This window comes from Magallana gigas, chromosome 9 (genome assembly GCF_963853765.1).
Source record: "Magallana gigas chromosome 9, xbMagGiga1.1, whole genome shotgun sequence".
Classification (NCBI taxonomy): Eukaryota; Metazoa; Mollusca; class Bivalvia; order Ostreida; family Ostreidae; genus Magallana; species Magallana gigas.
The window spans coordinates 7,092,210-7,114,411 of NC_088861.1; the positions used below are offsets into that span (position 1 = coordinate 7,092,210).

The 22,202-nt window shown below is 33.0% G+C and overlaps 1 protein-coding gene across 4 annotated transcripts; it reads right to left on the reverse strand.

Annotated features, from left to right (window-relative positions):
- Positions 1 to 1,411: 1,411 nt before the first annotated feature.
- LOC105330773 (uncharacterized) lies at positions 1,412 to 22,080 on the reverse strand. Of its 4 annotated transcripts, none has more exons than XM_011432676.4 (5): positions 21,925 to 22,080; positions 6,983 to 7,081; positions 6,097 to 6,231; positions 4,884 to 4,940; positions 1,412 to 4,536 (listed from the first exon to the last, which is right to left on the reverse strand). In XM_011432676.4, the coding sequence occupies exons 1-5, from the start codon at positions 21,950 to 21,952 to the stop codon at positions 4,397 to 4,399; spliced, it is 459 nt and encodes a 152-aa protein (XP_011430978.1). In that variant the 5' UTR covers positions 21,953 to 22,080; the 3' UTR covers positions 1,412 to 4,396. The 4 variants fall into 4 exon arrangements, with proteins under 4 accessions (XP_011430978.1, XP_011430976.2, XP_011430979.1 ...); XM_011432674.4 differs by lacking the exon at positions 21,925 to 22,080 and adding an exon at positions 13,270 to 13,459; XM_011432677.4 differs by lacking the exon at positions 21,925 to 22,080 and adding an exon at positions 11,479 to 11,788.
- Positions 22,081 to 22,202: the final 122 nt, after the last annotated feature.

The following is a 22,202-nucleotide window of genomic DNA, read 5'->3' on the forward strand; positions in this document are numbered from 1 at the left end:
ATTTGTGCAAGGACAAGATGGATGCAGCTGCAGAAAGAAATATTGAGAAGAAATATTTCATTGTTGATGGTGAACAAATCGAAAAGAAGAAAAAATTAAGCTGTAAAATACGGGAAACGATTCATCAAATCAATTATGACGTCATAATGGTTCTAGCATCAAAAAGACACTCTCAGCCTGGGCAGCGTTTTATAAAAGGAATTACGACTTACGACAAATTAATGAATGCTAATTAATCACCAACTAATCAATGATTTATTCTTGTGGCTGGAAAATATAATTATGGGAATTGAAATATTTGTTAACAAATGGGTTTTATGTCAATTTTGTTCTCTTAAACCATTTTATGAGACTGTAAATATTTACTACTTTGTTGCAAGTTCTTTTGTAAAATGCAGCCCTGAAATCATTTAGTAGATCTTGACCATAATAAAAGTACTAGTATAATTATATTAAAAGTATAATGATAAATCAAAATTCTTACAGTCAGGATATCACAAACCATTAACACATAGTGCAATTTGAAAAATTGTGTCACAGTTACAATGTGTGTTAAGTCTGGTGTACAAGAATTTTAAAAGTTTTAATGAAGTTTGTGTATTTTTCCTACAATAACTGCAAAAATTGAAAGAAAAAAAGTGTGAAATGGTGTTATAATGAAGCGACTTAGACAATGTACTAGGACTGATGTTTATCAGAATCTAATATATTTCATTATCGTAATACCATGATGGTTTTGAAATACATACACATGTACTTACATAAGGGCATGGGCTCTTGTAAATGCGTGACAAGTTTTAGAATGAAGACTCTCCTAAAACTAATTAATATGAAAAGGAACAAAATTTTATGCATTCTCCTCATATGATAAAAATGCAAGATTATATTTTACAAAAGGCTACTGAATCTTACAATGAAAAAGTTTGACCATCAGTTTCATGTAGATTTTCAATATATAAATGGCAATTCCCATTTTCTTCGTCAACAGCAACACCTGTGATTGTTTTAATCAGAAAACTACGGTAATTTCTGTCAAGATATTGGATGGACTGAGGCACGTTAGTGCTGAGGAGTGTACAACGTTGTTTTCAGCGTATTTATTTAATATAGGGAACATATTTCCAGTTCTAAAAGATGGTAAATAGTTGTCAATGAGTAAATGGTTTAAAATAACATGAAATGCAAAAAGCCATGTTGGCCCCTCAAATCCTGCCCTATAAATACAAATATTCTAATACCCAAAGGACAAATTATTCCTGCCTTAGGCTAATGCCCACTTGTTTCAATGATTCCACAAAGTGCAGAATATTACAAAATTAGATATATAAGTTTAGGCCTTTAAAGGAAAAAATAAGAGTATAGATAAAGAAGCCATTCTTTAAAATTGTTATATAAAAATCAGACAACACAATTTTTCAAAATTCTTTTATGTAATAATGTGGCTTTATTCACTTTTCATGAGGAGTCATATAACAAACACAAAATATATAAGAAATGAGAAACAAAAAAGGGCTACAGACTAGAATGCATAAACAATATGATGTATATTTAACTTTGTTTTTTTTTTCTCTCTTAACAGATGAACCCAAAATTGTAACAAAAAATGTTATACAGAAAAAACAGTAAATAAATAAGGAAAACAGAAATTCTGAAACAAGAATCACTCAGATCTCCAAATGCCTACATGTATATATAGAGAGATATAAATGTGTTAACACTGAAATAGCATGAGCACTAATCACCTCTGTAGAGACAACACTATAGCTACACAAATGATATAAACGGAACAGAACAATACAGCATTTAATATAAACAATAAAATAAATTACTAGATTAATACTAGTGTCTAATTAATAATATGGTAATATATTGCAGAGTATAATTACTAATGCGAAAATGAACAAAAACTGTAATACCTAAACTTACAATGGATGAAAAAGTAGAAAGAAAAAACCCCTAAATAAGCTAAACATAGATATCAAATAGTGATTTTAATCTATATATAGAGAGACATAAAAATTACAATCTTAAATGTCAAAATAAATATAGTTGTACAGTATTTCAAACTTAAAATGCATGATTCTTGCTCTAAAACTAAACAGCAATGCAACTAATTCAGTTTATTTAATGCTGATCTGTTTGTACAGAATTTCAAAATGTCTCATAATTTTCTTGAAAAATAATTCAACATTCACTGATTCATCAACTTTGGTTAACCCTTTTAAAAAAACCAACTATAATAATGATCTTTGTTAAAAGTGCTCACTCCTAGCAAGTTGGACTGTCTCAGTACAAGCAAAAGACAAATTGCCAGTCTAGATCGAAGATTGATATCTGAAGAATTACTGACCTTCATGATATGATATATTCTCTCCCTTTGTTTTGTCACACATACATCCCATAGTCACTATTGCACATATAATGTCTACTAACACCCAACAATTGTTACAGTTAACTGTCTTATCCCCTCATCAAATTCAACAACAGTTTTTTCTCAACTCCTAAAAGATCTTTCTTCCACCAAAAAACAAAACAAAAACAAAAACCCACAACTCCCTAAGCATGCAATACACATTGAAGATTATTCTCCTATTATAAAGTATCTTCGATTCCAATTTATTTTAAGAATTTGAAGCTTTCATTAGGAAAGTATTTTAGTTCATTTTGTCTTTCATGCAGATAACTGGATATATTCAAAGGCTTATATCATTATCGTAATTATATGACAGTTCTGGACCATTCTTAATTTCATCATTTCTCAAAATATATCTCTCGATCCAAGTAAGTACTTCAGTAAATATAAACAATTTACACATAAAAAATATAATAACATCATTTTATACATGCTTAATCTCAACAGGTTTAAATTAAAAAAAACCCCAAAAAGTACTTAATAATACATGTAATAGTGATATAATCATTTTAAAAACACTTCTTGCAGATTAGTACAAAGAAAAAGTTGAATGCATGCATGGTCTTTATCTAGAAAATATGAACTGCTTAAAAAAATACCAAGGCTATTTCTGGCATGTAATCTTACTGAAATACATCTAGTTTTATATTAAACATAGTTTTTTTTCTAAATTTATAAAATAGTGTACTATCAAAAAAAAAAAATAATTAAAACACAACCACTATAATTATTCAACCATTAACAAGAGCAATCATTTGGCACTGTCTAGATTTTCATGCTTTGTTAATCAAATCCTCCAACATATCTGCCATATCATATACATGATCAAGAAAAAAAATGAACTTCAGTATCAAGGCACATACTGGTGAAGTTATACAATGAAACAATCAATGCTATTACACACTGGACTGTAATATACAATCTTATTACAAATCAGTCTGTTATAATCAATGTCATTACAAACCTGACTGTATTATTCCATCGTAATACATATCAGTCTGTAATAATTAATCAATGTTATTACACATCTGACTGTAATAACCAATGTTATTACTCACAAGACTGTAATAATCAATGTTCTTATACATTGGATTGTAATAATTATAGCCATGGTACAATGTAAGTTTAAATTTTTCGTTGTTTTGGTCATATGACCACATACATGTTAACAAGTTATCAAATCACAAATACTCATCTGCTTCCATGTGTACTGTAATGCATTTCATTCACATATAAATATTTTATATGACTGGTATTCTAGTCAAAGCATGGCAGAATACAACGGTGCCAAAAATATCATAAACCTAAAATACATATCATTGCATGTTGGTACTTAACAAATTTCAAATTATTTATAAGCAGATCATTTACATCATCTTTTCATCCTCCTTCAAAAAAGGTCACTGTATTTCATGAACATAGCTTTAGCATTGTTACATGAACAAATTGCAGCAAAGATGACTTTTAGATTGAACCAGTTAAAGAAACTTACAATGTGACAACTTCCATGCACAGTACATGTATTTCATATGAACAATCTAAACCTGATCATTCATCTCTCAGTTAGAAAAAAAAGTTTGCAAGGAAATTCCATCCCATTTACAAAATAACTTTGAGATCTCTCTATTGAGCTCTTAATGTTGTCATATTAAAAAGAGGAACGAAAAATAAAACTCTGATAATTATGCATATTCATGAATGTGTTCATAATTATATATTCCATTGCGAGACAAATAAGAGTTAGCAATGAAATTTTACATTTTTCAATTTTGATGGAAAAATATTTTCTCTTAAATTCTGTGGATGAATTTCCAAAATAAAAGTTTCCGTTACCCAAAAATTACCAACCCACCTAAAAAAAATATATTAAAATATTTGATATTTATAAATATAAAATTTGAAACAATTTTTTTTCAGCACTTTTTCAATTATGTTAAATGCGAGTTGACAGGAGTTGCATCCCCCTTTCTCTGCATATTTTTGTCACCAAAGGGAGGAGTCGTTGAATGTAGCGTTATTGTTTCGTCCGGTTCGGGGTGTGGGCTGAGGGGTCGGATCTTTACTGTTCATGCCGTAGCTGAAACCTTTAGATGTGTAGTTGGAATTCCAGGTGGATGAAGTACCTGTGGGTTCAGACAGAAACAATACACCTGAGATCACCATTGACAATGCCAATCATCAGATTTTGAATAAGATTTTTTGTCTAACTTATTTCAATTGTAAATCAAGAGTTTGCAAAAATATCTGCAATTTTCCTTGCTCTCATTCCCATACAATTGGTGGAATTTTTCTCAATGACTTGTGTTAATGCATAAAAGAAATCGATGCCAAATATTTGAAAGATTACATTTAATTTACTATCAATAATAAAGTGGACTGAGCTAGCATGCATTCTGGCATTACATATTACATTGAGCTAGCATGCATTCTGGCATTACATATTACATATTACATACTACATATTACATACCCTGAGCATTGCTGCTCTTGTTAGAGCTGGGTGTTCCAAATCTGGAGTCATTCTTATCTACAATGGGAACACTAAAAGTCAAATCACAGTAAATCAAGAGTCATGTTTACAAGTGAGAGCTCAAAATCTGATACAATCAGAAGTGGTAAGTTATTCTTTTACAATCATTATTGAATTGCAAAACTGCCATGATCTTTGATATAATATATATATATTGCATATAATTATGAATCCCTAATTACAAATCACATTGTATTGGTAAAAATACAAGTATTAAATTACAGTAAAACACGGTTATAGCGAACACGCTCATAATTAATTGACGCTTATAGCGAAGTGATTTTCATTCCCCGTGACTATATTACTTGTTGTAAAGCTGACAGATGTAACGAATTACGCTTATAACGAAGCAAAATCGCCAGTCCCTGGCGCTTCGTTATAACCGTGTTTTACTGTACAAGCATGGTGAGATACTTGCCAGGTAAACATTCATATTTTTTTAATCTTACTTTAAAAATCTTCAAAGAGGGAATCAGTCAATTTTAATTTTTTCTTTTTGTTATTTTACTTGCACAACATTTTTTTTCAACCTAGTCAAAAATACCAGTGTACATGTATATGGTCAACAAGCAATCTTTAACTGTTGTGATGTTAGTCCTTTATTTTTTACCTTCAGGGGGTCAGATAATAGTGAACTCTATCAGTCTGATATCACACTTGATATCTGCAACACACTTGATATCAAACTGTTTCAGTACTGATATCTAGGTGTAAGATATTAGTGAGCTCTATATCAGTATGATGTCACACCTGATGTCAGACTGCTTCAGTACTGATATCTGGGAGTGAGATATTAATGAGCTCTATATCAGTCTGATATCACACTTGATATCAAACTGTTACAGTACTGATATCTAGGTGCCAGAATTAGTGAGCTCTTTATCAGTATGATGTCAAACCTGATATCAGACTGCTTCAGTACTGATATCTGGGAGTGAGATATTAGTGAGCTCTATATCAGTCCCAGATATCACATTTAATTTAAAACTGTTTCAGTACTGATATCTAGGTATTAGATATAAGTGAGCTCTATATCAGTCTGATATCACACTAGATATAATTTTTTCCGTACTTATAAAAAAATAGGCATCAAACTATGATATTTTTCATACAGAACTGCATGTATGCAGCATATATCCAACGCTTACACTACCTTTAATGCCCCCGTATCTGGAGTAGTACGTGGAGTTCGCCTTAAGGTTCAGGCCATCACTCGGATTCATCAGGCCCCCACTAGCTGACACATTCTTCTTTATACTCCAGACATCATCCATATCAAACTTGGAACCTGGATTTGTAATGCAATAGTTTTACAACAGATCACAATGCAAGTGTCTATACGGTATACCTGCAAATAAATCTATCAGATGGCATGATGAGATCCTTTTTTTCTCCAGCAAGAAATATTTGTGATTTAGCAATTGCTGACTTGTCTCTATCACTTAAATTTGTAATCATTTTTATCTAAACATCAAAGCATAATTCATAAACCTTGAGATCAGTAATTTATGAATGGAGAAGTCACTTAAAAAACTTGCTTTATTTATAGTGTCTTTATTATTTCATTTGCATCATCATTAAATGCTTAAAATAATCAAAGTTGGGATGGGGGAGGTGGACTGAAAACTAAGGTACAGTTGTGACGTAACCAGTAAAAGATTTCTTTTACCATTCTCTGGACATTCTCACTTTAATAAAGGAGAAAAGGATGAATTTCTTTGCATTGAACTCTGCTTGTTTTTTAATTTCTTGACTTAAATTTTTTTTCTGGATCTATATCGATCCTATATTTAACACTCTATGTGCGAAAAAAAATTCCAATCAATTGTATATGACCATTTTGTAATGTGGCCTGTAACAGTAAATGAAAGACTAATATTCATCATAAAGATTCAAAATAAGATTTTAGCATGTTTATAAACTATTTCTATACAACAATCTGCCCCCCCCCCCAAAAAAAACCAAAATGAAAACAACAATATGCTAGGCTTGTAGAAGCATCAAATTGAGGACATTTTTTCCATGCGGTACGAACTTACCAGAGACAGGGTTGGTCTCCTTGCGAGGGGAAAATATCCACTGATCCTCCCCGGGGTCATCCTTCTTGGCCCCCGTGTACAAGAACTTCTTGGTGTTACCTGAAATCATCAGGACAGGTTAAAATACTAAGAAAATTCCCTTATAAATTCTACCAAAACATAACCTTCATCTTGCAGATACAAAAAGTCCAAAACAAATTAGCATGCATTATTGAGTGAAAAATGTTCAGTTTCCCAGCAAAAGATGGATTGATGGTCGAATTGCATGCTATATAGGAACACAGAAGCACACCTTTCCCATTCATGATGGATTTTCCTTGATGAAATATCTACATCTTCTATGAATCACTCAGCACTCAGAAAAATAAAGAAAATATCAATATTTCTGCAGAAGTGTCAATCCAATCTCTGTCCTCCACAGAAGATAATTAATAAACAGAATTATATTGCTTCCAACCAGTCTCATTGCACCGTCGTTTATAATACACAAACATATGTGTGTCCTAGCCATGCAGTGATAGTATGTCTGAAGATTTTTTCTTCCACAAACATAATAACCATTATGAGACTTGTGTGAATATACACAGTCATATATTGGCTCAACCAAATTTAGCTGACAATGCCGAACGGTTTGTACCGTAATTACAAAATCACAACAGTATTTCTATACCAGGCTTTCACGCTGCCATTTCTCTTTCACAATCTCTCTAAACGTATTGAACACAAATAAATATATACAGCTATAGCTTATTATAAGTACATGGCACTGTACACAAACTTGGATATATATACAATGTCACCAAATGACAATTACATGTACAAATAGACGATAAAAAAACGGTGCTCGAGCTAGCTAGGATACCATTTATTTATACTTCCTTCATTGTATCATATATTTCTGGGTACAAAGACAAAGTCCCAAAACATTTGAAATACATTGTATAATGGTAAATTCACTATAAATGATTCTAGCTATTGTGAAAATTACAAAGTTATCTGCTCTTCCATTGTTGTGTGAACTTATAAGCTCAGGTGAAAAATTCCATTTAAATGGATAAGGCTCTTGTCAAAGATTTTGCAACGTCTGTAAGAAACTGTGCAGTGTATATGGTATGTGTATATGCTGAATATTGATTTTTCTTCCTTTAAGAGGTTTTTCAATTTGAAAAGCAATTTGACTTTACATCTTAATCCCAAGGGAAAATGTGTCATTAGCTCTGACGAAATAAGAACTGCTATGAGGCATATTTCCACAACAACAAAAAAAGAAATTTTCTTCATTCAAATTAAGACTTTAATTGAATTGAAATAACATAATGCCATATTAGCATGTACCAGACTCAAGTATGATATTCTAATATCAATTAGTTTTCAAATTAATGATTTTGATTCTACATGGTTAGAAAGAAGGTGTGGGGGTGTTTAAAAAGGTTTAATACTGTGGAATCATTTAATTTCGTGGGGGGCAATTTTAGCGGAGTGTGAAATTTTTTGCTTATTCATGGTGATGTAAGTTCGTGGATGCATCGGTTTTCAGTTTCAATTAAGATAACTCTTAATTTGTTTTCGTTGAGGTTGTTAATTCGTGGGAGCTAGAGGGCTACCAACAAAAACCACGAAAATTGAGTCATCACAATTTTAAATGATTCCACAGTAAATTGAAATAAAATAGAATTATAAGAAGTCACAATTGAAAAAGCTGAATTGTTAATTAATAAAGTCTCTAAATAAGTATCTTTAAAGCTGTGATTTTAGGATATCAGGGACTGACCAACTTAAGGGTTATAACCTTAATTAAAATAACATTCCTAAAAAGTTGACATATTAAGCTATATATCAAGTTAATGAGTTTTACTGTGTGGACAATGGGTGTATATCAAACTGTCTTGTTTATTTAAATAAAATGGGGAATTCTGACTAGATAAATCCACGGAGAGCCTTATCAGAATGATCACACGGCGAGTAAATCCCCCCAAAATCCAGTCTTCATTTAGAAAGGCTTCACTCTAATGCCCAGTCTTGATAAGTTTTATTTATTATACTTGTTTGCAAACAAGTCAAAATTTGTCAGGTCATAACCAGAATTTTATATTAAAATAACAGAGGTATATACATACAATCAAGATACATACATGCATGCGAAACACTAAAATTCAGCATTATATACTTATTAATAATTACTGAAAATATTAAATTATTAAAAGTAATTAAAATAAACACATGTACAAGTTATTAAAATTTATAATTTCAATTTTCTCCAAAGAGCTATTTGTTATTTTGTTTTAGTGTAAATTACAACTAACATTAATATATTTCAGGATGAATTCTTTCAGTGCTAAAGAGTACCATTACATACATGTACAATCTACCAGTTTGTGCATGGTATCCTTGGCAACATAGATGACCATAGTTATATTGATTTTTATCGAGAAAATATTTTCTCTCTCTTAATAACACCTCTCATATAAATAAATCAGACTGAAACGAATATAAGGGTTTCATTTATGGTATTGCTCATCAATCTAAATGGAACCTGGAATCATTATAATTATGAGGGTTGTTTATCCATTTCATGGATAGGCCCCATCAATTGGACAGATTAAAACATTAATTTTAATCAATAATTATTAATTTCCATTCATAGATGTTCTTCTTTTGTCTGTTCTGAACAAGAATTTTATGTATTTTCATGTCAGAAAGTTATCTTTTGAGATCATCAGATTTAAGACTACATGCCTCTGAAATTCATTAAACTCACGTACATTCATATGAATAAAAAAAAATATATATTCAAATGTGTGCTGCTAACTTTTTTCAAAATCTGTTCCATTTTTAGCCGGGCTCTGCTGAAAGCAGAGTCCTGGCTATAGGCAGGCAAATCGCCAATGTTACTATAAATAGCACAAATAAACAAAAAACCAAACAGCGTCATGGTAAAGCTTCCGCTATACCAAATAGTTACACAAAGAGCCACGTTTTGTCAAAAGTGTTGGCATTGTGTTTCTTTTTTTAAATTTCGAATGAATTGTCTATCTTTTTTAGTTTTCTTATTAATAACGTGTTTTTAAAACATTACTATGCATTTTGAACACATACAATGCGCATGAATTTCCATGAACTACTTTGCTGCACGATGAAGAAACGGGGATTGAATATATAATGCTTGTTGCAAAATTCAAGGCAGAGAGAGAGAGAGAGAGAGAGAGAGAGAGAGAGAGAGAGAGAGAGAGAGAGAGAGATTTTCAGTCTTTACTACACAATATGCATAAAGACACACCAAAAGAGCCCGGCTTTCAGTACTTCAGTACATGTACTTTGATTAGATATGGAAACAAGCAAAGACACTTAAATTCTTGGCATACTCTAAAATCTGGCCTCTCCCCAATGACCGGAATAAAAAAAATGCATTCCAGGATAGTGTTTAAATGGCACAAACAAATCTCAGATGGACTTTTGAACTCGAGTCTAGGGGAGTGGAGCAGAACCGCTGCATTCAGATCAGCCTTATAACATGCATCGGAGGATTCCCACAAAATTTATGACAACTGTCCACGCACTTGAAAAATTGCTCTTTTGCTATCATTATAAGCACAGCTACTCCATGTATATTTAAGCATGACGAACTAAAATTCATTTTTTAACCTTGAATACGTAGTACGATATTCCAGTATCTCATAATCATAAATAATGAAAAGCAACTCATCAATATGCTTCTTGATATTTTGCTATCAAATCATTCACTATACATGTATAGAATTACCATTTGTTTATACTTGCATCAATTCCTCAGTGACTGATATCAATTAATTATTTAAAATATCTAAACATCTAATCCATTATTCTGTGAAGGTTTCTGAAACTAAAGTTTCCAATGTAATAAAATCTAGAGTTACATTTACCTTCTGAATTATAAATATTTTACGTGGGGGATTTAATGTAAAACACATCAAGGAGTACCGTAATAGAGTATAAATGTACATGTGTCATGTATTAAGAGAGCTGGATGGTTGTGGCCATTTTTATAGACTTTAATAATCTCCTTGAGATGAAGAGCTCTGTTTAAAGAAATAAGAAAATATTAAAATTGCAAACCTGAAATATCTGGATATTTATTTAAATAAAAAATAACACAGTTTATGGCTAAAAAAATATTCAAAATTTTATGGTAGATCTGATGTTTAGTTTGCTGACCATCCAGCCTCCTTAATATAAACCAAATAGCCAATACATAGTGTAGATTCCTTATTTTACGTGAGGACTAGATTCAGCGATTCAATCATTTTGTGTCAAACCACGAGAATATAAAATTCCGAACGACAAATTTTTATCATACATATTGATACTTTTCTTTAGTTTTTATCTGTCCGAAAAAAACCAGTGAGATTTTAAAATTCACGAGATGTGCTTCTCAGGACGTTACATGGGTATGAATTCCTTATGTTTAATAAGAAATTAATTTACAGTATATCAATTAAAAAGAATATTTTCAAGCTCACCTGGACTGATTGGCTTCTTCATGATTTACATAAGTCATCAATTTAAATCATCTCTCAAATTCCATTCAATCACACATATATTATACATGTACTTGGTAATTCCTATATAAATATCTTTCCACTTTGTCCCCAAGTGTTTCCAGTAAAATTTAGATCCCAATGGCTAATTATATTACACAGCTTGGTTACATGTAATACATGTACATTCAATTGTACTCAATTAAATACGTAATGACTGAATCATTGTAGTTTCCAGGCTCAAATTCGTAAACTTGCATAAATAAAGAAACGAAACAATCGCAACAACTCCGCACCAAAATAGACCTTTAAACGATTGAGTAATACACTACAGATTAGCTTTTGAATTTGACCCTAATATATATTGGTTTGTTTGTGTATAATAATAATTGATAGACCATGCAAGACGATTTAAAAAATCCTCTTTGTAGTGGACCAATGTTTACCCCAAAGCTTCTGAGAACAGTGGTGTAAGGATCAAAGCACCAGGCATGTGTTAGGCTGATCACCTCTAAACAAAGCCTGCAATTGGCACCTTCCAGACTCATTTTATTCATTCATTGTCTTTCTGTGAACACGATTTGGTTGATATCAAACTGATAGGTGGCCTGGAATTTTAAATTGAACCTAATTACAGTGCATTACTGTTTGTCATATCTATATCCCTCTCCACTTATTCAAGGCAGTTTCACACTATAGTATAGTCTTTTTCTGTTTGCTGATTGAGAAGAGGTTCACTTTGTTGTTGGTTTAAATCTATACTGCAAGGGGGGAGGAGGTTTGATTTCTCTGTATCTGACAATGTCTATGAAAACTTAAGATCAAGATTTTAAGATTTTCTTCAGGTTCAATCTTCTACATGGCAAAATTCATGATTGAGAAAAGGATCTGAAAATGTATATGAGAAGAGGTTCACTAGCTGTTTTAGGGGTTCAATATCTGCTTCATGCAGCAGTTCATGAATGGATGGATCACGGTTCAGAGATTTTTCGGGTTCAGTCTGCCAAATTTATGGAATGAAGAATTATTACCTGAGACAGTGAAAGAGTTTCAATCTTCTGTGGATGAGAAGAGGTTCACAGCTGGCTGTTTTAGGGGTTCAATATGCTTCATGCAGCAGTTCATGAATGGATGGATCAAGGTTCAGTGATTTTTCAGGTTCAGTCTGCTACATTTATGGAGTGATGAATTAATAGCTGAGACAATGTAAAGAGTTTCAATCTTCTGTATTTGGCACTCTGGTTGAAAAGACAGGTTCACAGTATTCATGGAAATTTCAATTTGTAGCATATAGGACACCAGTTGAAAATCATGGTGCTTCTGCATGAGGCAGTACATGTCTAAAAGGAGGTTCACCATGCTTTGGGGTTCTATTGCATGGTGCAGTGGCTTAGTGGAAGCTGTTCAATCTGCCGCAAGAGGAGTGCATGGTTTAAAATGTTTTAAGGTTCAATTTACTGCATGATGCAGTGACAGGATGGAAGGTTCTAATGCTGAATCTGCTACAGAAGGATGCATGGCTGCATGAAAAAAAGCATTCACTTTATTTTGGGGTTCAAACTGCTGTACATATTCATGGCAATGTGAAAGAGAAAAATAGAAAGATTCCAATGAGTGGCAATTTGGAGTATTGAAGAGTGCTGTTGCTTTGATAGTTGATATTAGAGGTACCTTAATGAAAAAACCTCACCTGACAGCCGAGCTATTAAGGAGCTGTTTATTGATTTTCTGAAACAACTGCTCGCTAGTTTTTGCTTTCAATATAGATCTTACCTTCTGTGGCTTGTTCCATAAAAGAAAAGGAGGTGTTTACTGTGCCAATGTCTGCGTAATCAACAGTTGACATGAAATGCAACCATTCACAATAGAATTCAAAAAAATTCTCTACAGTATCATAATAACGGACACCTTCACTTAAAACCTTCCAAATTCCAGTCGGTTTGTGTTTTTATAATCACCTCTGCACACAGTAGCTCTCCTAACGAATACTTTTGATGCTGGAAGGAAAATATCCCTTGTTTTCACAATTAAAATCTTTACCCATTAAATCAATATCACTGGCAGGATTACACATATTTATAACACAATCTGGACCTTCAAATAACCAATAAAATCATACGCTGCGACAAAAATGGTGATGTTAATTAATTTTTAGAAATAAATCTATTCATATTAAAAATTGAAATTGAAAACAGAAACAAACTCAATTCTTGGATTTTTTGGTCTCAAACTGCAGAAGTCTATAAATTCAAACAAGAGTACAGTCAAATCTAAACAGAAACCATCTCATAGCCAGACAATTCTATTGATTACAATATAACCCTACCTTCCTAATTTCTTTTACTCTTTCTTTTTTATTCATATCAGCCTATTCAATACCAGTACTTTAAATCACCAAAAAATATTTGAATTAAGTTTCATTTACCCTTTAAATAAATTGAAAAGAAATAAATTAGATTGTAAAAATGGATGCACTTTTAACACAGTTAAAGGGTGTTATATTTAACTGTATGAATATTGAATAGTGGTTAAGAGCATGTCTACGAGAAAACCATGCAAATATGGAAAAAAGCTGCGGCAGCAAGTCTCAAGAATGAACAGAATTTTATCATAGATTTAAAGGATACCCATCTAGAGTCAGATATATGATGTTTGTTTTTGCACTGGATGTTTCTATTTATAGTAACGGCCAGTATTGCATTCTGGTTAATTAGCCTCTAAAATCTAAAAAAGTTAAGAGAAAAATTGTCAAATTCAGTAATTAATTACAAAATGTATAAACAATGTTTGAAAAAAATAAGACTATATTCTAAAAGAGGAAGTTCAAACCTTTAATCGTTGCATATTTTTTTTCATATATCTATTTACACCATGAAGTCCCAAGGGTGTAAATGTTGGCAGGATGCCAAGAAATGATAATTATACATTTTTGTCAATTTTTCAGAAAGAATTTCTCAGACAAGTGAAAAGCTGTCAATGTGACAGCAAACCGGGTTTTCTTTTATGTGAACTGAACCCAAAATCCATGTCAACCCGTATCCAGTGAAATGGAGTACCCTATATGCAACATTTTGCCAAAAAATGACTAAGTTCAAAAGCTGGTATTTTTTCAATAAATTATCAGAAATCAAAATCCTAGCAATATGCACACCTCTGATATATGTACAATTGATCAGCAAAAGAACAACTTCCTATCTTGAGAACTGTAGGAGGAGTTATCCGTACAATGAGGGTACCCTATATGCAACATTTTGCCAAAAAATGACTAAGTTCAAAAGCTGGTATTTTTTCAATAAATTATCGGAAATCAAAATCCTAGCAATATGCACACCTCTGATATATGTACAATTGATCTGCAAAAGAACAGCTTCCTATCTTGAGAACTGTAGGAGGAGTTATCCGTACAATTAGGGTACCCTATATGCAACATTTTGCCAAAAAATGACTTAGTTCAAAAGCTGGTATTTTTTCGATAAATTATCGGAAATCAAAATCCTAGCAATATGCACACCTCTAATATATGTACAATTGATCTGCAAAAGAACAACTTCCTATCTTGAAAACTGTAGGAGGCGTTATCCGTACAATGAGGGTACCCTTTTGGCAGCCGCCCGCCCGCCATTTTCACCATTTTAATAACCGGATTCTTCCGTTGGAAAATCCGGTTAAAAAAACCCTGTGTAAATGCGAATATGAATACACAAACCAATTTCTATTCTTTAAATTCCATTTTAGTTCAAGTTAACTGTTAATGCATGAGGACATTTGTATCCTTATGTTAACAAACGTGACTCTAATCAAACACAAGTGAAATGCTGTCAATGTGACAGCAAACCGGGTTTTCTTTTATGTAAACTGTATCCATAATCCATGTCAACCCTTATCCAGTGAAATGAAGTACCCTACATGTATATGCAACATTTTGCCAAAAAATGACTAAGTTCAAAAGCTGGTATTTTTTTCATAAATTATCAGAAATCAAAATCCTAGCAATATGCACACCTCTGACATATGTACAATTGAACTGCAAAAGAACAACTTCCTATCTTGAGAACTGTAGGAGGAGTTATCCGTAAAATGAGGGTACCCTATATGCAATATTTTGCCAAAAAATGACTAAGTTCAAAAGCTGGTATTTTTTTCATAAATTATCGGAAATCAAAATCCTAGCAATATGCACACCTCTGATATATGTACAATTGATCTGCAAAAGAACAACTTCCTATCTTGAGAACTGTAGGAGGAGTTATCCGTACAATGAGGGTACCCTATATGCAATATTTTGCCAAAAAATGACTAAGTTCAAAAGCTGGTATTTTTTCGATAAATTATCAGAAATCAAAATCCTAGCAATATGCACACCTCTGATATATGTACAATTGATCTGCAAAAGAACAACTTCTTATCTTGAGAACTGTAGGAGGAGTTATCCGTACAATGAGGGTACCCTATATGCAATATTTTGCCAAAAAATGACTAAGTTCAAAAGCTGGTATTTTTTCGATAAATTATCAGAAATCAAAATCCTAGCAATATGCACACCTCTGATATATGTACAATTGATCTGCAAAAGAACAACTTCCTATCTTGAGAACTGTAGGAGGAGTTATCCGTACAATGAGGGTACCCTATATGCAATATTTTGCCAAAAAATGACTAAGTTCAAAAGCTGGTATTTTTTCGATAAATTATCAGAAATCAAAATCCTAGCAATATGCACACCTCTGATATATGTACAATTGATCTGCAAAAGAACAACTTCCTATCTTGAAAACTGTAGGAGGAGTTATCCGTACAATGAGGGTACCCTTTTGGCAGCCGCCCGCCCGCCCGCCCGCCCGCCCATCCGCCCGCCCGCCCGCCATTTTCACCATTTTAATAACCGGATTTTTCCGTTGGAAAACCCGGTTAAAAATGGCATATTATTTTTTGAAATTTTGTGTTAATAAGAAACTGTTTGATGTAATGTTACAAATATATAAAATCCATCTTTGGACTCTCAAGGACTAAAAAGTAATAAATTAACAAAAACATCCCATTTTCAAATAAAATAAAAAATTTTTGGTTTTTGAAATTTTATTTTACAAGTGATTTTAATCAACTGAAGTCAATATTTGTAATTAAACATGAAAAAACCACCCTATTTTGCTTTAAATTAAAAAAAATTAGTGGATATCATTGTTTCTCATAGAATTCTTTTTCATTACATTTGCATTTCATTACTACTGTTAGAATTGTCTCCCCTGTTGCGCTCTTCTGTAGAGAAGGTAAACTAGTCAGAATGTTGACAAAGCTATACAAGTTCAAGTTCAGGCTACATGTGTAAGTATTGAGAAATGCTGTGAGTGTTAATATATGTTATGATATTGAATGATTTTAATTGCACAAAAATTGCCCCATCTTGTTAGTGTTATTCACTATATCACATACATATTGAAGTTTGATGGAGACTTGTATCTAGTCTATAAACTGCTATTTTCTGTCCCAATATAATTAAGCAGCACATTTGGACGAATTTTAATCAAAATATACAAACTTGTGATAGAAGTACAATTAAAATAGATGAAGGGGAAATTTTCCAAGATAATCTCATTCACAGATTATCATATTTTACTCGAAAAAATCCACAAAAACGAGAACTGATTTCTTACAAAGATTTAATTTATAATGGGGTATGACCTGAGCGTAGCCAGGTCACGCTAAGATTATTCTTTCTATGTTGAAATAATTCGGAATTCACAAGGAATGCCTCGTGCAATTTTTCATCGTTATCATCGGAGTCTGTTGCAATAGACATCACATTTCTACACGTGTACATTTCACTGGCCATCTAAAAATTACCCTTTAGATGTTAAGGTTAGACTTCATGGAATCTTGAAATGACGGGGAGGGGGCCAGGGTTTTTTAAGTTCTTGAGAATGTAACACAGTAAGTACATCTGAAATTAATAGAGAGGTCTACTCCCTACCTCTCTATTAGCAATTGATCTCCTCTTGGAAAAAATTAAAGTTTGTATCTTTTCTTAAAATTAAAATATAGGTGTAAAGGAAAGAATGAGGTGTTAGGTTACCCTTTCCCCCGGGGATCTCAACCTGCGAAAACCACAGATGAATACAAACATAAACTACCGGTATAAAAAAGTTATCCCAAATATTAAAATAGACATCATAACTTGTTTTTGTGGGATTGTTATTTGGGTTGTTATTTAATTATAACCCATCATAAGAAGACCTGGTCCCAGAGTTATGAAGCAGTCTAATAAAAAAGTCAAAATTTTTACACTCTCTTATTGTCTTGTGATTAAAAAAAAAATTGAAAAAATGAAATGCTAATAAAATGGTCTCTATATTATATTACGCTGATATTCTGCTGATATTTACTAATTTTAAGTGTAATTTATGATGTATCATATTTTTTATTAACATTTTTTCAGGCTTGATATCGGGTCCCTCTACCCCTCAAACAATAAAAGTTCAATCCTTTAAACTGTCGGACAAAAATAATTACCAAATCTATGATCATTTAATGTGATGGACATTCATTGGCAATTGATACCACACCACTTCCACATTTTTAAAAACATTCTGTTAAATTCAACAAAGATTAGCACCCCCCCCCCCCCCCCCACTTTTTCTGCAAAGTTAGACCTAAACATTATGAACATAGCATCATAGAGGATTCAGCCCCCCCCCCCCACACTTTTTCTAGCAGTAAAGATAATTGTTCCTACATTTACCTTGAAAGATTGAGAAGTTGGAGTCACAGGCATACTAGTCCCCCCCCCCCCCCCCCCCCCCCCCCCCCCGGATTAGGAACTTCATGATTTGGGGAAAAACATTTTGGTAGGTGAGATTTGTATAGGTATACCCCCCCCCCCCCCCACGGATTAGGATTTCCATGATCTGGGGAATTAGTTTTTTTCCCCAATATTTCTAAGAATTAGTCAAGCCCCCCCCCCCCCCCCCCCCACTTTCAATTTGCTTCCGACGCCAGTGAATGTGTAGCACTGGCAAATAAGTCCAATTCAGCTTACATGTATATTCAAATTCCCATTTTCCCATGATTTCTCGTGTTTTAATGGCATTGATTTAAAAAAAAAGAACTGAAATGTGTTGAAGCAATCCTTCAGTTCAGTAAAATATTGTTTGGCTCGCGAATATGTCTGGTTTTTTCCCCATAATATACATGTTACAATGTAAAGCTTATGCCAAACTACAGATTCTTGAGAGTTTTAAAAGTAGAAAAATGTCCAACTTTAAGACAATATATTTGCAATATTATTGAGAGTCCAAAGACAGATTTTTGATATATTGTAAAGATAAATGTCCTTTTATAACTAGAAACAGATTTAGTGAATTTAAAGTGCCATTTTCTGACTTTTAAGCATTTAAAAAATGAATATTTTCACAATTTTACAAAAAGTTGGAAACATGCCAGATTCGTGACCTATCTGCACTTAACAGAAAGAATATATGGGAATTCTCACAAAATGAATTACACAAGTGTACCTTGTTAGTGTTAACTCTAAATGACTTTTTGAATTCATATTTAAACTAAACTCAGAATTCTTAACATTAATTTGGTAAATTATACAAAATTTTATTCTTAAAAGGGTCAAAATGCTATTTTTAGTAACAGTGCTGCAGAACCAAGTTTAGACTGACCACATCAAAAAAAATTTTGTGGCAAATTAATTCATATAGATGCACATTGTTGCACACAAAATATGAAGTTGATCAGAGAACCTTGCTCCCACCACCTTTTGCATGGTTTTCTCGTAGACATGCTCTTAAGCTTTAATAGCTACAACATAAATATTAATTAAAACTACCTTTATGTTGATGTTACTATTACATACAATTCCATTTGCAAAAATTAAATATGCATGCATTATTGCTTAAACCTCCGATTTATAGACGTACATAAAATATTTCATTTACATGTACATGTCGTGGCCAGCCAGTATATATACCCCACATAAAATGATCAGTACCCGCCTTAACTTTTCACAATCCTGCACAAAATCCATATTTATATATCTGGTGAATATACATATATATTGTTGTAAGGCTTAGCTTTCCTCTGTGCACTGCATGAGGTCATAATAATGGACTTTAAAGCCAGAACTGCACTGTCTAGGTAAAGTTGCACCTTTTGATCAAACAAGAAATCTACTGTAGGTCTGACTTAAATAGTACATCTTATCATTCAAAGGGGCAACAGGCAAGTCTGCTTTGTATGTAGGGTGGGCCTATTTGGATATTCACTGGTTCTAGGCTGTGATGAATCATGCATCTAGCTTGCAACATGTTGACGCATTCCTTAACATGTGTTGTATGGTACATCAGCTGATAAGCCCAAGTTATTGGTCAGCATACAGACTTCCCACTCCAGTGTCCACCACAACATTCATGGCCATACCATTCATCTTAAGGCAAACAGCAAACCTAGTGGTTTGACATGGACTTTGTACTGATTCACAGTTGCTTAGTCATTTTACTCTCTTCTTCCAGTCAATCAATATTGCTAGGTTTGCTAGCTAATATTGCTCTTGTCAGGTACCTCAACATCCTAACTCCGGTTGAAATATCAACTCCTATCACAGTTTTTTTTTACCTTACAGCAAAAAGGTGACATGCTAACTTCCTGTTTGCCGGACTCCAAGCTCAGATGAGTGTCATCAGAATCTGAGGTTGTCCAAAGCACAGCACCAGACCCTCTGGAATCTGACTTCCTGTTGTTCTTGCATGCAGGTTTCCGGCTTGGCCAAGTTCCCACCAGTAGTTCTCTTTCCTGAATGATTTTGGCATTTCTTCCTGGGACAGTCCACCTCCCTACTGGAAGCATGTGCCCCAAAGTAATCTCAACTCAAAATTTTTGATAGGAATACAGGACTCTCTGAAGGGATGCCTGAAGCTACAAGGGTTCAATGCAGCTACATGAAGGAGGTTTCTATCCACAATGGCAGTGATAAGTTACATGTAAGGGCTTTGGCCCAGGAAGATCTAATCTCCATCCAGAATCCCAATGCTAGTACGAACAACTCAACCAACCGTGATACACATCCAAACATTTAAAGTGAACAATTGCTGAAATAAACTAAACCAGGAATAAACCATCTCCCTGCATCTAGTTAGCAACCATCACACAGTATCACAGTCAACAAAAATGAAGGTTATAACCAGCAAAAAATAGAACCAAAGTTTCACAACTACCAATCTAACTGTAATTCAATCTTGTGGCCTTGAGTTGGGCACAAATACAGTTTTTATTACAACAGACTATATACTTACAAATAATAAAAAACATATGCTAGCTAGGTTTCTATTGTCAGGTGGTCACATATATGATCTGGAACAGGGAATCTGTGAAGAAATAGGGGGACATGCACTGTTCATGCATGATGTCCGATGTTTCACCATAGACAAGAGGTACATTATGACAAATACTGACCAATCACCACTGATCACCATATATATACATAGAATCTTAATTCTTTGAATTGGTATGTCTGGCCATAAGCGCTCTACAGCTAATTTTGTAAATGACAAACGATATCTATTTATATAGCCTACTGCTATTTAAAAGTACAATATGGATATTCATTTGCTTATTGCACAGGAGCTTGTCTAGAAATAAAAACATCGTTAAAAAAGTGGGTACCTCAGAGGAAAAATAACAAGGGAGGATGCCATCTTGGATACTGCCTCACTTTATCAGCTAATTTCTCTTTCAAAACACTATACTAGAAACTTGTGTTCATTCATATTAACGAAAGATAAATAAATCTTTTTTAAGATGCCACCTTCAGTTTAATTATTTTCTAGTCTATATCAACAAATTTTACCTTTTTCTTGCATAAAGATCCGAAATCGACAACTCCTTAGCTTTTCCCATAACCAATCGTATGACAGAAATTTCACTTGCCATACTGTCACTTTCTGCAGAAGCCAATGAGTTGTCCATTTGAATTTTTATGTGAGAAATCAAGAGGTTTGTTGATAAAAAAAAGAACTAAACTCGAGGTGATAGCTCAAAGAAGAATCATTTGTAAAGGAATACGAATCAGCGCATATGTAAAGTATTAATAACAATTTAAATGAGGAATTAGCTGATGAAGCGTGGCGGTATCCAAGATGGCATCCTCCCTTGTTATATTTTTTTCTACACAAGCCCCTGTTCTTATTGTTGATAAGGGAAAATTGTTTTCTCTTCTTACATCTGTACATTGTTGTTAAATGGTTTTGAAACGCCACATATAATGTTTCTTAATCCAACATTGTTTAACAGTTTAGGTGTTTATAATGAAAACTATAGATGAAGTGTTTACTAACTATAAAATGTCATGGTTCAACATGTTCAAAATACGGCAACATTTCTATGAAAAAATGTAAGTCAATTAGAAACTAATTGCATATCTAGACTTACCACTTTGGAAATTGTCTTCGTTCCTCATTTATACAGAAAATGTCATTAGTTGATTGAGTGTACGTTAGAAGATTAAAGTTAAATTTTAGTTTTTTTCGTGTAATCTTTAGAACGGATGTTCATCGTCTGCCATGTCTAAACAAAACGAAAGCGAGGCTTTCCTGGACTAAACTAATGTACGGAAAGCATACTCGTAATAGTTAAAACGTTCATTTAATATTTTTAACATTAATATACATAAGCGTTGGAACCGGGGGAGAGGGGCATATTTGCAAAGT